This window comes from Fringilla coelebs (assembly GCF_963513975.1).
Source record: "Fringilla coelebs genome assembly, chromosome: Z".
NCBI classification, from domain to species: Eukaryota; Metazoa; Chordata; class Aves; order Passeriformes; family Fringillidae; genus Fringilla; species Fringilla coelebs.
The window spans coordinates 15361682-15377300 of NC_140031.1; the positions used below are offsets into that span (position 1 = coordinate 15361682).

The 15619-nt window shown below is 36.8% G+C and overlaps 1 protein-coding gene across 1 annotated transcript in view; it reads right to left on the reverse strand.

Moving 5' to 3' along the window:
* HCN1 (hyperpolarization activated cyclic nucleotide gated potassium channel 1) overlaps window positions 1–15619 on the reverse strand; it is a gene marked incomplete at both ends in the record, with an annotated part of 192537 nt that overhangs the window by 159727 nt on the left and 17191 nt on the right. The window contains one exon of the mRNA XM_084225181.1: window positions 8730–9153. Coding sequence (XP_084081307.1) covers window positions 8730–9153 — 424 coding nt within the window. The remainder of the gene's footprint in view (window positions 1–8729; window positions 9154–15619) is intronic.

Here is a 15619-nt window from a genome sequence, read left to right on the forward strand (position 1 = left end):
AAATATGTGCTTTAAGAAGATAAAAAAGTAACAAACGAAATGTTATGAACTTAAAGACATGGAAAGATCACAGCAAAACACTTGCCTGGGTTAAGAAAGGAGAAGATGGTGAGAAATAGAGCATCTTTCCAGTGCAGTGCAGGGAGGAGAGATTAACAGTTCAACCACAGCCTTCATTTCTACTTGGAAGCAAGGAGCTCTAACAATCTCTGAATTAGGTGATCTCCTTATTTTTCCAGGTCACAACTACATTTCAAACATACACATGTGGGATGATACTTGTTATTTGGAATAAACTCCATGAGATTCAGGTTTGAAATAGCTCAATATTAACGTGCAAATGCTACAGCCACATGGCTCTACACTGCCATCTCAGCTCCTCAACCTCTCTACACAGGTTTATGCATTTGCATCTTACGCTCCAAATGGCAAATTCAGGCCATTTTACCCTTTCAAAACAGACCCTTCTTCCTCGTTAACTCTTTAAGTACATTCCATTGTCCTCAATGGGAGCCATGACAAGAGAAACCTACTTAAAAGAGGAATGTCACAGGTATTTAACTGTATTAGAAAGTTGTCAAATTTGAACAAAATCAGAACATGATCCTCGACCTATTGACATGCAGTAAATTTTGTATCATTTTCAGTCCTGATTTGTTCAACAGAATGTCCATATGAGCTCAGGGACATGACTCACTGGGAGAATAAATAAATAAAAACAACAGTGTATGGATGGCCTGACCAGCACAGCCCAACACAAGCTCTACAGATATCTCCATTTTCTAGCTCTCAGACCTTTCTGAGATAACCAGACCTCTCCTACAAAAGCCCACCAAATTTCACCTGCACTATGTTCTGCACATAAGAGAACCAAGAGAATAAAGTGTTGGGTTTGTGAATTTTTTTTTAAAAGCTGTTCACTTCAACTGACAATTTTCTTCTCAAAGTAGAAAATATTAAATAGAATATATACATAGAATTATATTAAATTGAAATCTAATGAATTATCTTTTCACCCTTTAATAAATGATTACTTTATTTAAAAATTAAAATGCCCCTTTGCAGGCAAGTGTTATGAAAATGTTAAAACTTTTCATATCCATGTTCTCCGCATACACCTTTCTAATTAATTTTTTACTGTATAACTTATTTTTCAGCTTTCAAATAGTAATCATGCACTGTAAGGACATCTTCTGGCTTTCTTTAATACACGTATCAATGTATACTGTATTAAGAATTATTTCAGTGGGTTATATGTCTCCCATTTCAGCGGTTAGTTGGCCATATTTTACCACGTGGACTAGCAACCTGCCTTCAAATGTGTGTTGCAAAAATTTATTTTAAAACTAATTATTTTTAAGGCAGCATAAAATGACCATAAAATATCCCTAAGTATTTCTTCCTTAGTAGCTGCATAAGGAGAATAGCTGACTTTTTTACTCACAAAGCTCTATAGGTATTATGAAAAAAAAAACAAAGAAGGAAAGGATTCTACATGGCATTAGCGACAAGGTGGGAATATCTTTTAGTTCAATTACTGTTGCTAAATAATTTAAGTTAAACAGCAATTCTGTACTGGTTACTACTACTACAAACTGAAAATGCAGAGATACCTGAATGAATTGTGTTTAGCCTGCAATGAACAAAACTACAATCGTCATTCTTGTGAAATTTGTGTAATTTTTGACTTTTGTAAAAATAAATTTGAAAATAACTGAAAAATCCCATTCACATGTCCTTTTCTGTCTCACCACTGCAGGAATCAAGGGAGCTTGTAATCCATGCCCTCCGTGTGGGAAGGACCCTGCCGTATCGCAGTGTCCGAACGGTGAACCATGATCCAGACCGTGCGCTGCCCAAAAAGCTCTTTGGCTGTCATCACCCCCTCTGACAGCTCCTCAGCTCCAGGGAGGCAGCAGGATGCCGTGGGGAGCAGCCAGCAGCTCTGTCTTGCAAGAGGACTGAACATTCCTGACCTCCCCCCCGTGCCTGAAAGGGGGTCTATCCAGCAGGCCATCACCCTGTAAAGCTAAGTCGGCTTTCTGCTTCGGCTAAAAGCTTAAGATGGAAGAACAAGGCTTTTTTTTTAATAACTCTGCAGCCACAGATAGTGTGTGCAAGCTCTAGCAAGTGCAAGCTCTAGAAAGTGCAAAAAAAAAGCATTATTGCCAGAATGGCTTAAAAATAGTGAACAATGAGTTAGACTTAAAAAAATAATCTGCTAAAAACCTGTGTTATACTTAAGTGTCAAAGACATGCTGACACTGCTCTGATAATTTTCAAAACTGATTGACTGGAATTATCTATAAATGTTAATGCAAGGGTGAACCCACTTTCTTGGGTCTACAGCCAAGTCACCCAAGAACATTACCACAGAAGCCAGGAAAACACTTACATAAAGAAGAAAACATTATCATCCAGTTCAGGGAAATTTATCTCAGGCTATGTTCTACATTTCTCTGGTTTATCTCCCAGGGAAAGCATCACCACCACACAATTACCCTCCTGGCGTGGGCACAGAAGAAAGGCAGCTCAGTTTGCACTGTCTTAAAAAAGGGGTAGAACGATGAAGCAGGAAACTTTACACTCATTACACTTCCTATTTACTCTCTAGGGGAATGGATTATTCTTTCTATGAAAGTGATTATGCCTAGACCATAAAGTAGGAAATTAAAAAACAGAAAACTCAGTGTCTTGCTTGCATTTCAGTAATTGCCTTCTATACAAATGTGCTGTTCTTTTTCAACAGTTAGTATTCTATTATTAGGACACCATGGATAATAATGCCTTTTAATTGTCTCTATCCATTATTTGTATTTCCCTACACTTGCACAGAATTCAAAAGAGTGGAAAAAAAACCCTTGAGTTTTTGTCAGAGAGGTTTATGGATATATGCTTTATCTGCAGTGGTACATACATTTCTCAGACAAATAATTTTACTTGAAATTTTTCCTTACAAAATATTACACAACTGAACACAATTTATCCACCTAATGTTTAAATATGCATAATTTCATGTAAACAAAAAGGTTTTCATGACATGAGATCCATCATAATTTCCCATTTGGAACAGTACCTGTTTTGTAAAGATTGTATTAGATGCTCTGTTCAGCAAAACACAGACAATAGTCTTGTAAGTTATATGTCAAAGAAGAAAAAATTAAAAGCACTGTGGCTTACATATATTCATGAGAGTGATGAAAATTTTTTTATTCACACATTCACTTGTATAACACTTTATGTTAAAATTTAGGTATCTTACCTCCTTATTTATGTAACTTACCTTCAGTTCTATCCACATATGCAAATTCTATTTAGCAAACCAGAACTACATTACCAAGACACAGCCTCAACTGCCTCAAAGAAAATGCCTTCACACTCTAATTTTTAAAGTGGAAAAAAAAGGGCTAGCAGTCCAGGTTCTGCCTCTATGCAGACAAAAGACCTTGCTGTCATAGAGACAGAATATCCATGAGCCAACATCCCAGTGGAATTAGGGAGGAATACCAGCACTGCAAGTCTCACGCAGGCACAAACTGACAGCTAGCACAACACATTCCCTCGGTGGAACAGGGCTGAGCAGCCCTCTGCTCTGATAAAGCTGGAGAGCTCATCCACAGCAATGCTGAGCAAGGAGCACCCCCAGATTTTTCAATTCAAAATGCAACCCAACAGTGTGTTTGGGTTTTTTACCCCTGTAGATTAAATAGAGATGGTGCTGGTCAGCACATGCCAAGGACTTATTGACCACAGCTGGTCATCATGATCTCACAGGGAAGATGGCAGAGCAAAGAGGAACCCTCAAGCAAACGTGGATGTGGCCCTAGTCATGGGCTTCAAGGTGGGAGTTCACTAATTTATACATGAGGCTTTTTCCATGCATAGCATTCAAAAAAAAAAAAAAAAAAAAAAGAAGGCAATGCTTGTACTGGGGATTTTTTTCCTACCTCCTACTTTCATCTTCTTGAGGGTAGGAAGACAGAAGACAAGAAGACATCAATACAGAGGCTTCATTGCAGAATTCACAGACTTTGTGCCAGTAAAAGAAGTTGGACTTTCCTTTGTCCTCTTTCCCCAAGTTACTTAACAAATATCCTCCCCTCCCTCCTTAAGAGACAGACAACCATGAGCCATGAATTTGGTTCATGCACCTCTATAAGGCAGTAAAAAAATGTCCTACTTTCAGCTTATCTACTTCACAATTGCCACTCAACCTGTACTGGTGTGCTTATTCGCAGTAACTAACCAATTGACACAGCTATGTAGGGCCTAGAAAGTGTACTTTAAAATACCTCCTTGGACAACAGGCGTTAAAACAGAATAAAAAGAAAGCAATAAATGTCACCTTCCATTTCCACAAGGCTATTATTAAAAAAAGTTAAACTGTAAAACATCATCATTGATAGGAAAACCCCATGCCTTGTAGACAGAGTCCTGTTAAAATAAAATAAAAATAAATTAATAATCCAGTCAGTAAAGATAACTGCTTTCAACCAACACTACCAAGTACCCACCTAACTCATCCCTTGCCACACAAAATGTCAGTGATCAAGAGGAGAAAAAAAAGCCTTAAATTCTCATCTGGCTTGAGATGAAAGAAAAAGTTGCTTGATGTTCTTGCAGGGGAAAAAAGTCACCCGTGTACCTACCATGGAAACAGCAGGCCACTGAAGTAGAAGTTTCCTTCTGTTGTCTGGGTAAGTCTTCTTTTACAACAATTTTATTTAGGAAATAGTAATGGTTCATCACAGAGACACATAATGTGTGTTTTTGTACCATTGGCAACAAACAGAACAACAAGGAGAGGACACCTAGTGGTGTTCTCTGATCATCAGGGCTGGTAGCATGGGAGCAACGGATGAAATCTTTAATGCAGGGCCTGATTTGGCAAAGCTCTCACACTCTTAATTTTTGATCACTTCAGTAAGCCTTAGCATTCCAGCAGGCTTTTATTTATGCACTCTTCTGAACCTGCATTACTGTGATTATCAGAAATAAACCAGCAAATCTGGAATATGGTCTGTCGGTGTGATATGCTTAGGAGTGTGTTTCAGTAAACACTAGAGCTTTATCAACAACTAGACTTGACATTGATACTTAGGTAGGTTCATGAAACACAAAAAGGTCTGGCAAATTCAACACCAGATTTCAGTAAAAGTTAAACAAAAAAAAGACATGGCTGCAATTCACAATTTTTGCACATTTTGCCATGTGATTTTTTTTGCAGACTATAACCTTTATTATATAACTTGTAATAAGCATTGATTCTCTTTAAGAATTGTTCTAGTTCTATATAATCAGACATCCCAGAACAAAAAAGACTTAGGGCACATTTTTGGAAGAACTTCTACTTACTTGTAGATTTAATAGGTCTTGGCTGTGTTTAGATAGCTGTAAGCAAAGCTGTTGAAGTCTGTGTTTTATGCAGCTTTTGGAAAATATTGTTATTTTAAAGAACCAGTAAACTAGTGTCATAGGCATATGTAAAGCAAAGTGGCATACCATTTGGCATGGAACAACGTATCTATTTTAATTGTTTGTACATATATTTTAATTGTTCACTGACCTATGAGCATATTTAACTAAGAATAATCTACTAGTTCCATGTATGCCTATGTAAAAAAACATTAAAAAGTCAGAAGTTTATGTAGTCTCATAAAACTTAAAGGAAATAAGAGTTAGGTCCAGGACCTTCTGTTCTTTTAGGAATGTAAATTTAAAAAAAAATCCCAAACAAGCCCCCTGTCAGAAATTACTGCAAAATTATAATTTACATAATCACCAATTTAAATATAGATTTTTTTCTTGCATATAATTTATTTTAAGTAAATATATGATCTATTGTCAATATCTGAGTCTAAAGGACTGTAATACTAGAATTTGTAGCTAAAAAGCAGTTTCAGGGAAGTGTGAATTTGCATATTCAGTAAATTATTTCCTGCCCACACATCTCCTGTCCCTTTCTTGAAGTGTTTCTTCCCATTTCCACTGAGCCATTCATTTGGGTAAGTAATTAACATCAGACTGATATGAATACATCAATCAGTTTTCATATATATTCCACCACAGGCTATAGCTGTTCCATAACACTTAATGAGGAGAAAGCTTCTGCAATGCATACATTATTTACATCAGTATTACTTTAGGTGGCTGCTGGCAGCTTTATCTTAATTTAATTGACTTAAATGATGTGTAAATAAATAAAGAAAAAGAACCATGTTTCACCAGTGTCATGTAAGAATCTTTTGAATTTTTGCTCATCTTAAGGTTCAGGATACCAACCACCTGAATTCCACATACGTGATATGAAGAAAAGCTCTTCAGATATGTGAAGAAAAGCCCAAACAATGCCAGCCTGCCTTTTTAATTTGAGGATGTAGAAATACAGGGATAACTGCCTTATCATACAACTTGGGTTGTTCATACACCAGTTATCCAGTATTCTCTTGGCACATCATGTAGATTGAGTTTGCTGGCTGTCCTCTCAATATTTTTGACATAATGCTTATTATTCTGGAACCAAATACATATATTTCAGATTTATCTGCACCACATTTAAAACCAATGTGTAAGTTCGTACGCAAGAACTATTAAATCCTTTTAACCACACACAAACAGGCTCCAGTTCTGTGCCATAAAAATTAGTTAACAGTTGCTCCTTGTTGTCCATGTGCAAACACACACATACAGAGAACATTAAAACCAGCAGCAGTCTCGCTGACTACCCCACGGGATGATCTAGTTATTGTTTCCCAGTAATTCAGCAAATGTCATCCCTAGATGACATTTGCTGTTGTTTTGCCGTTGTTTTGTCTGTTTTAAAACATTAAGATATTGTAACACACATTTTCCAGGAAGCCATATATGAAAATCTATTACCTTCTGCATTTCTGCTCCCTGCAAAACGCTAAAAAAAATACAAACACAGAAACAAGCAAAAAACCCTACCTTTTTTCTTTCACTCATTTCATTTTGGGACTTATCAAAGCCTGATTCAGACTATGTATTTATCTCTGTTCTTGCATGTGGTAATTTTTTTTCAAAATCAGTTGATGAACTTTTTGCTGCTTTATTACAGGCTCAAAATACCCTCCCCCCCCCAAAAAAAAACCCCTCTACCTTTAGATCCTCTTTTACCTTGCTGTGAACCTATTTCACAAATTTTACTAGTAGAATTAAAGGTGAAGTTGCAATCAAGCAGCCATTACCTACAGCAGCTACTGCTGATTTGGACCACATACTCTGGTCACTTTTAGTCCCACTTAGTGGCCAATTCAGCTATTTTTATTTAGATTACCTGATTTCTGATTGACAACTGACAGAAAGGGGGGGAAAAAAGGACTTTATTTCTCTGCCTAGCAGGACTTTACAGTGGCAAGCGACTAACTCAAGCTGCCGGAAAATAATGTCATTGAATTCATTTCAGAAGGTTGTCTCTCTGTGAAGCACAGAGGAGACAAAAGCACAGCTTTATGGTAGAATTGCAAAATATGCTTAATCACTTGCCTTAGTTGAATTGAGTACAAAAACTACAGTGCTCTATTTCTGTGCAAAAACATCTTTTCAGTGCTTTACAGAGAGGCAAAAATAAGTAGCTTTACCAAACAGAGTAATAAAAAATAATGACCTATTTCAGGGGCTTTTTAAGAGACTACTATAAATTTTTTAGACTTTTGATATTTAGCATCATCCAGCATCATGCCATTTTAAATTATAGTCGGACTTCATTTGAAATGGCTCTGCTTTTATGTTCCTCTTAAACCATAAAGTGCATATTATACTAGAGATAACCAGCAAAAAAAGCACCAAAATAGTACCAAAACATCCTTCATATTCATTTATTAAATTTATATTTATCAAAATTTTTAGATTTCAATTTTAATACTACTTCCATGATAATGCTATACAAAATAATTCTCCTTATGCTTACTGCAAGAAAGATTTAGAAAACAGCAGTTATTTTTCCTATGGCTTTAGCACTTCTGTTAAAAGCACATGATGATATTCAGAATTACAGAAATGAGGACAGGCAAGAAACAAAATGGTGGTATGCACCAATACATTGACCATTTCCTAGCTATGAGTATGCCTAAGTGGGGAATGCCATAATTTCCTGGAAAAGTCACTATGCCAAATTGAAAGACAGCATAACACCATTCCTGGAAACAATGGAGTTGACAGTTTAGACGGCAGTGACTCAAAATTGGAACTGCCCATTTTTCATAAAGGCCAGTATTGAGGATATTCAGCCTACAGACAGCCTTCAAACAATGAGCATTCTGAGGAAATCTACTCAATGGTAGAAGGTTTCAATTTCTTCTAAAATAGAAAAATAAAAAGTTTAAGTTCTCAGTGACTACAAGACTATTAATAAATTTAAGTGCTAGTCATCAAACTCTAGTGCAGGTTTAGGTGCTTGTTAAAATTTCTAATATTCCTTTGTAGTGCTTTAATTCTGATGTTTTGGATATTTTGTAACATCATTAGGAGTCCATCCATGCGAATTGTACCAACGCCAAACACATTTTGCCATCAGCAGAGAGAAGATGGTTACTCTGTGCTGGTTTTGTCCAAAAAGGCCTTGCCACTAGCATGTGTGTGTAATTACACCAGGCAGTGAGGAAAAGCTGTGTTACACTCTTGTTCTGGGGCAGCTCCTCACAGAGATTGACTAGTGCTGGGTAGCAATGAGATCTTAGTGAATGATGTTATAACCATGTAAATCTTACCTCTTCCCACTGGTGTATGTATCGAATCAGCCTTGAAAGGCGCAATAAACGTAACAGGCTGAGGATTTTTGTAAATCTCACAATACGAAGCGCTCTTGCCGTCTTGTAAACCTCTGAATCCATTCCTTTTTCTACAATGAGAAAGATATAATCCACTGGTATTGATGAGATGAAGTCAACCACAAACCAGCTTTTTAAGTAATTCATCTTAATGATCTTAGGGTCCAGTATTATTTCAGAGCTGTCTTCATTTACAGTCCCAGTTCTAAAATTCATTATCAAGTCCAATAGAAAAACAGTGTCTGATGCCACATTGAAAATAATCCATGGTGTTGTTGTTTGTTCTGTGAAGAATGTGATTCCGACTGGTATAATGACAAGGTTTCCAACCATCATTATGAGCATGATTAAGTCCCAGTAAAACCTAGGAAAAAAGGAAGAAAGAGAATGGTTGATGTAATGTGGTAAAATATTACAAAATGGTCTCCATCCTGCCACCAACTTCACCACCAGATTTTGTTATTACTAAATAAATTATCGTCGCTTTAACTCATTCAGCATATTCATAGTCAGTAAAGACACTGGAATTAACACACTTCATTATGTGCCTTCCTTCTCAAAAATATGCATGGAGAATAAAGGCAGCACTATGGCCTATCAGTCCATGGTATATCACACCCTGAAAGGTGGGCACGTGTGGCACTGAGCAGACTTTTTCAGACTCCTGTCAAAACCTCTTTGAGCTTTTAAATAGATAAAAAAGATGTCTTGTGCCAACCAGAAGTGCTTTATCAATGCAACAGTTTTCCTGAAATTTCTGTCCAAATGGAAAGCCAAATACTTAACAGATATATTAAATGTCAGTATCTCTTTTCAAATGTACTGATACCATTACAGGGCTGGAATAAAATTACAGGATGAGGAAAAAAGCACTGAAGCAAAAATTAGAAACAATAATTAGATAACGTAAAAACCTTCATCCACTTAGTTGAACTTTCATGCATTTTTACAACCTCACAGTCTATATTCTTTCAGAGCTAGCTAAAATATGTTAGAAAAAATAGCTGCAATTTGCATAGTAATAGAAAGAGATATTGCATTTCACCATTTTTGCTCTGGAAGGATCTAAAGGTTCCCCTCTAACACTGTTAGAACACTAACCATGCTTGATACAATGGACTCATGACTCTAGTATCTGTGATGGAAATGCTGAGTAAAAGCACCCATGACATAGAATATGTATCCTGATGGAAGATTTCCCGGGGACAGCCATATATACCAGATTTTAAGCAAATTAGGATAAATCCCAAATGTTAAATAGTCAAAGAAAGCTATTCTTGAGTAGTAAAAGAACTGAAATGGATACTCGAAAAAGCCTGAACCCAATGCACAATCTCTTACTCTGTTCAAGTACATGATCTGGTCAACTAAAATTGATTTGGAGAGGTACAGAAACCAACCAACAGCAGTTACCCATGGACTCATCATAGTTTCTAGAAGACTAGAGGCAGCAGGGGCTCCACAGCTATCCCTCTGCTCTGTCCCTCTGTCACGATGGGGCCTGGTGCAGGGGACGTGTCACGGACACGCCACCAGCACAACACTTCAACAATGACTTCCAGGCCACTTCCATCACACTAGCACCAGCCTCCTGACATGCAACACACCCTCATCCTGGTAAAAGTTCATGGCAACCAGCAAAAATAACACTTTAACTGGCCACGAAACATTTCAGAATCATGAGCCCAGTTTTTGCTAGACTTCCACAGAGAATATCGATTACATTAGATTTCAGAGATTGCTTCTGGTATTACCAAGTGATCATAAAATCATGGATAGGTTTGGGGTGAAAGGGCCATTACAGATCATCCACTTCCAACACCTGTGCCATGGGCAGGGACATCCTCCACTAGACCAGGCTCCTCAGAGCTCCACCCAGCCTGGGGACCCCCACTTCCAGGGATGGGGCATCCACACAGCTTCTCTGGGCAAACTGTGCAAGAGCCTCACCAACCTCACAATAACAATCTTTTTTAATATCTAATCTAAACCTCTTTCCATCTGAAGCCATTCCACCTTGTCCTGTCATTACACGCCCTTGAAAGCAGTCTCTATGCATCTTTCTTGTAGACTCCCTTCTAGTAGAAAAAGGACACTCTTATGTCACACCGAAATCTTTCTTTCTCTAGGCTGAAAAATCACAAAGATCTAGTTTTTATAAATTCCCTTTTTTTCATGTCTACTTTGGAAGTGAATACTCCTCAGTTTACAGAGTGCTCATCAGAGAATATCACTTATTATCTGTAACTGTAAAACACACTAAAGGAAAAACAGCATAGGATTGAGAACAGCATGAGAATTCCCAGTTTCAAAATTATTTATTCCAACAGACACCTGGAGAGATTAGATTTAACTATCATTTGAGAGAAAAGAGAAATTGGCAATGTACCTCTAACTAGTGCTCACAAACTCTATGAAACAGACTATAAAAATTATTCCCTGTGTACCACAATGTGATTTGTGTCTTACACATTTTCAGTCTTGCAATAAATGTGAACACTAACTGCTAAAAATATTCAGTTTTATTCAGGCTGTATGTATTTTTGTTCACCATATGATAGTATTTACCATATCAGGCAAAAATTTCCCAATTTCTCCTGTCTTTTTTAATTCCTGTAATACTTTTCACTGTGCTAGATTCCTTTTCAGCAATCTGGAATTCCTTTTCAGTAATCTGGAATTACCACAAGGAACCAGTGAATTCAATACATCACTGCCGCTGTGATGGCAAAATTACCACAAACACTTTTAAAATGTCACAAACACTTTTAAAATCAACCAAAGTACTTTACAAAAGGGCTCTGGGAGAATAAACATTCTGAGGAATCCTTAAAATTAGTGGAAAACAAATAGGATATAATTACGAGAGGCGTCCTTATATCTGTGGTTCACCCCTAAGCAAAGCATTGCTAACTTCAGATTGACCTTTACATTTCTCTAGCACAGTTATGCAACAAAGGCTAACCAAAGCCACACAACAACCAGCCACCCAGCCAACACAGGAGATAATACAGGACCAGGTGTTTTTAACCTACGGTAATCCGCGGTTTAAAGGATCATCGCGTACTGCGATTATGCAAAACACACTGGTGTTCCTGATGCTGAATGTCAGCAAAAGTGGTAGCACCAGGGCTAAAATAATATTGACTGCTAAGGACTTCTGTATTTTAGCCCACAATACAATATAAGCTGATTAGTTAGTAAGAAAAACCCTTATTATTTTTCATTTAGAAATGACTCAGACGTTTTCTTTTAGGAAAACGTTTCCAAACGCTATTCTGTTGGCCATGTTTTTAGGTGAGAAAAATTAGATTAAACTGCCTGTGTTGCCCTTCCTTGACCTGTGCAGAGAAAGTGATAGAATGAGTTCCTCGCCTATGGTTCAGAACATCCCACTACTCGTGTAACAAAGAGGAAGCTGTAAAGCCTCACAAGACAGTGCAAGGAGCTGCCATTGACATACTGAGAGAGTCCTTGGTTTCAAACCACTTTTAGAAATTTTTTTTCCTACTTCCCCTACCCCAGTGAGGATGGTATGAATCTACAATTTACAATCTCAAGAGTTCCACATTTATGTTAGGCATTATAAAATGTTGGTGAAAAGCAGAGGTAGGCTTATGACTCAAAATTTTTGAGAATCAGGAAAAAAAGCAGGAGTTTGGGGGTAATGAGATTTTCCAAAGCTCAAAATGAGAAGAAAGAACCGATCTTGGCCCCACAGCAAAGAGCTTATTGCTCAGCTGAAGCTAACCCAGTGAAACCAGTACGAGATGCCATTAACAGAGGGTGCAGAGGTCATCATCGCACTGCACTGAACTATTCCTGCAGCTTTTTAAATGCTTCTAAATGTTTCAGAGGTATAATACCTCTAGGCAAAAAAAAAAAAAAAAGGTCTTCAAGTACTAAAATATAAACCCCAATCCTGAAGCACATTTTAACAAAATTTTAAAAAACAATTTTATACAGAAATATTAAAGAAAAACAAAACAACATACTAAATACTACTTTGTAATTTTCAAAATGAATTAATAGGCCTCTTTTGGTGATCTTTTCACTCATAATTTATTTATTATATTTTTAAAGTTTACAGTAATAGCAGTGTTTTTTCAACTCTGGAATATGGCGCTGAAGTGCTGATGTTTTCTTCACTGCCACAGGCTGTCCTGGACAGCATGAACAGCCCTATTCAAAATGAGTGCCTACCCAAGCAGTGAGAAAGAGTTACTTACTTAGTATTAATTAATCACTGTTTGTATTAGGCTTAATAATGTAAGACGCTATGAATTCTAACAGGCATTTTATTTTCCACCTTATACCCCTAATCCAGAGAAAAGAGAGTCTTAAGGAAGGAAATTTCATCTCTGAATTAATTTGCCGTATAATTTGCTGTACACAGAAATTCAGATTCACTAGCCTTATTATTTCCTTTTTCTGCCCATCAACAGCAGAGTCTCAATTTCCTTGAATCAGCATACTTGGAGATATGGTTATCCTTACTGCACACCCAGACTACACCAGCAGAAGTTGTCAGTGGTCTCACAAACGGCACAGCAGAGCGAGCAACGTCTCTCAGGCATTGAGGGGTGTGAATGGAGGCTGCAGGGCAGTCAGGGCTTTGCTTAAACTCACATTTTCTCAGTTTCAAGAAAGACTGTAAAAATCCTGATTTTTTATTAAAAAGGAGTAAATAATATCACGAAATTCAGCCTAAACACTGAAAAGAAATACTCACGTACATTACAAACTGGAAGGCCATTGAAAAAGATACTAACTCAGACTGCTTGTAAAATACCTCTGAAGCAAAACCTGATGCATACCAGATTACGTTTTCTGATCTCAGATGCAACACAATTTCACTAAATACATTCACAGAATCAAGAACTGTAAAAAAATTTCACAAGCTTTCCTAGAAAACTTGCTGCTTCTTTAGCTAAACATTATGATTGACTAGCAGATGCTCAGTGAAATGAACACTGACTTTCCTTTTTGCTTTGTTTTGTATCATTTTTTTTAATCTCACCTTCAAACACAGCTTTATTTCCTTTGCTTTCATAGATCACTGGTTCACCTAACAGAGAAATCAATGTCCTATATAAAACAGAACAATCTTAGCAGAAATAACAGTAATTTCAAATTTTGTGGAACTGTATGGTAGCAAACACTAAATTTGGTATTATTCTTATCAGGATTTCATTCTCATTGGACATGTTATCTTTCTCTGGTTGTCTGGTTGTGCAACTCTATTATTCTACTAAGAGGGAACAAAGCTGGATGCCTGAAAACATCTGCAAAACACAGATAATTACTAGGATGTGTTGAAGGACAGGAGAATGAAGAAGGTAGTGTTTTCTTCAGAGGACCCAATTCTCTTAATGATTGCACAGGTGTCTGTGCCTGAAAACTTTCAGGAAAATTATCACTATTTTTTTTACAGCCTCAAAATGAGGATATCCCCTTCCACCCAGCTATCCATTTTCATTCTGCCCATCTGTTTCTCTCTTACAAATATACACACCTAGAGGAAAACAAGCTGCTTCTGGGAAAAAGGCATACAAATTAAATACTAAATTCTTTCTATTTTAGCAAGAAATACTGCATTCAACATCCTCCATAGAGAAAACTCTGTTTAAATGTTACCAATCCATACTTGATTGCTTCAGTGATTTTGGGTCAGCAGCAATTTTTTTTTATTTTAGTATTTCCAAACTTAGAATGTACTGTAATCTATCTCTGTGACCATATTAATACAAAGGCATTAAAATTACTAGTGGAGTGCCACTACGTTTTGATGGCCTGTCTTGCACAAGCAAACAGGTCACTTCTACAGTTTTGTCATCCTTCTGCATGGATAAAACCTTCCTCATCTGCATGGAACTCATTTTTGCAGCTTTAGAAAGACAATACTCCAGGGCTGGTATTTTGTTTTGCTTTTAAAGAATAAACTATTCTCCTGAAATTGTCAATTCAGATTTTTGTAGGTTACTCTCTTTCCACCTTGACAACTTTAAGCTCATATTAAGTAAACACAAACAAGGAAATGTTGCAAGGTTGAAATAAAATCTCTTTCGTGGCTCACCTCTCTTGATTGCAAAGCACACACTATAGTAGGATACTAACAGTGGGTCCTACACACCCAGTGGGGATACTGAAGGGCAGAAATATGATTAAGTGATACTTTCTCAGGTGAAAATTTCATCAGCATTTGCTGTTCTTCTTCAATTCATATCACTAGCTTAATGAACATTCATTGGCTTAGCAAGGGAACCTGCAGGAGCAGCAAAAAGGCTTTCTCTACCTGTCTGAGACTGGTCAGTCTGGGACAAGGCAGAGGCTGATGTTCTGAAAACTGTATTTCCCTGGCTGAAATAAAAGCAGTGCTGGACTTGGGAATCATCCAGCTTAATGGTTTCATTCTGATGGAGACTAAAAGCAATTAAAAAAATAACCCAATAATGAAGTTTTCAAACCATCAGAAATCTTAATTTGATTTCAGAATAATACTGGAGTCTATTACTTCAAGGTTAGCCATATATACTTAAGAGGTCCAATGTACGTCCCTTGCTGTTTGGTTGGGGTTTGTTTTCAATTTTTAAGTATTTTTTTTAATTTTAAAATTAATTTAATTTAATTATTTTTTTTAAATTAACTTTTTTTTAAATTTCCTATCTCAAAAATATATTATTAAAGTTTAGTGATACTGAGTTGTCTTTTCTATATAACCACAGAATGTCTCTAAAATTACAAACTTCCACAAATTTCAAAAAGATTTCATTATTTTTATCTCTTTAAACCCACTCAGCAGTGGCAATTTGCAATTTGTTGCTCAGTTG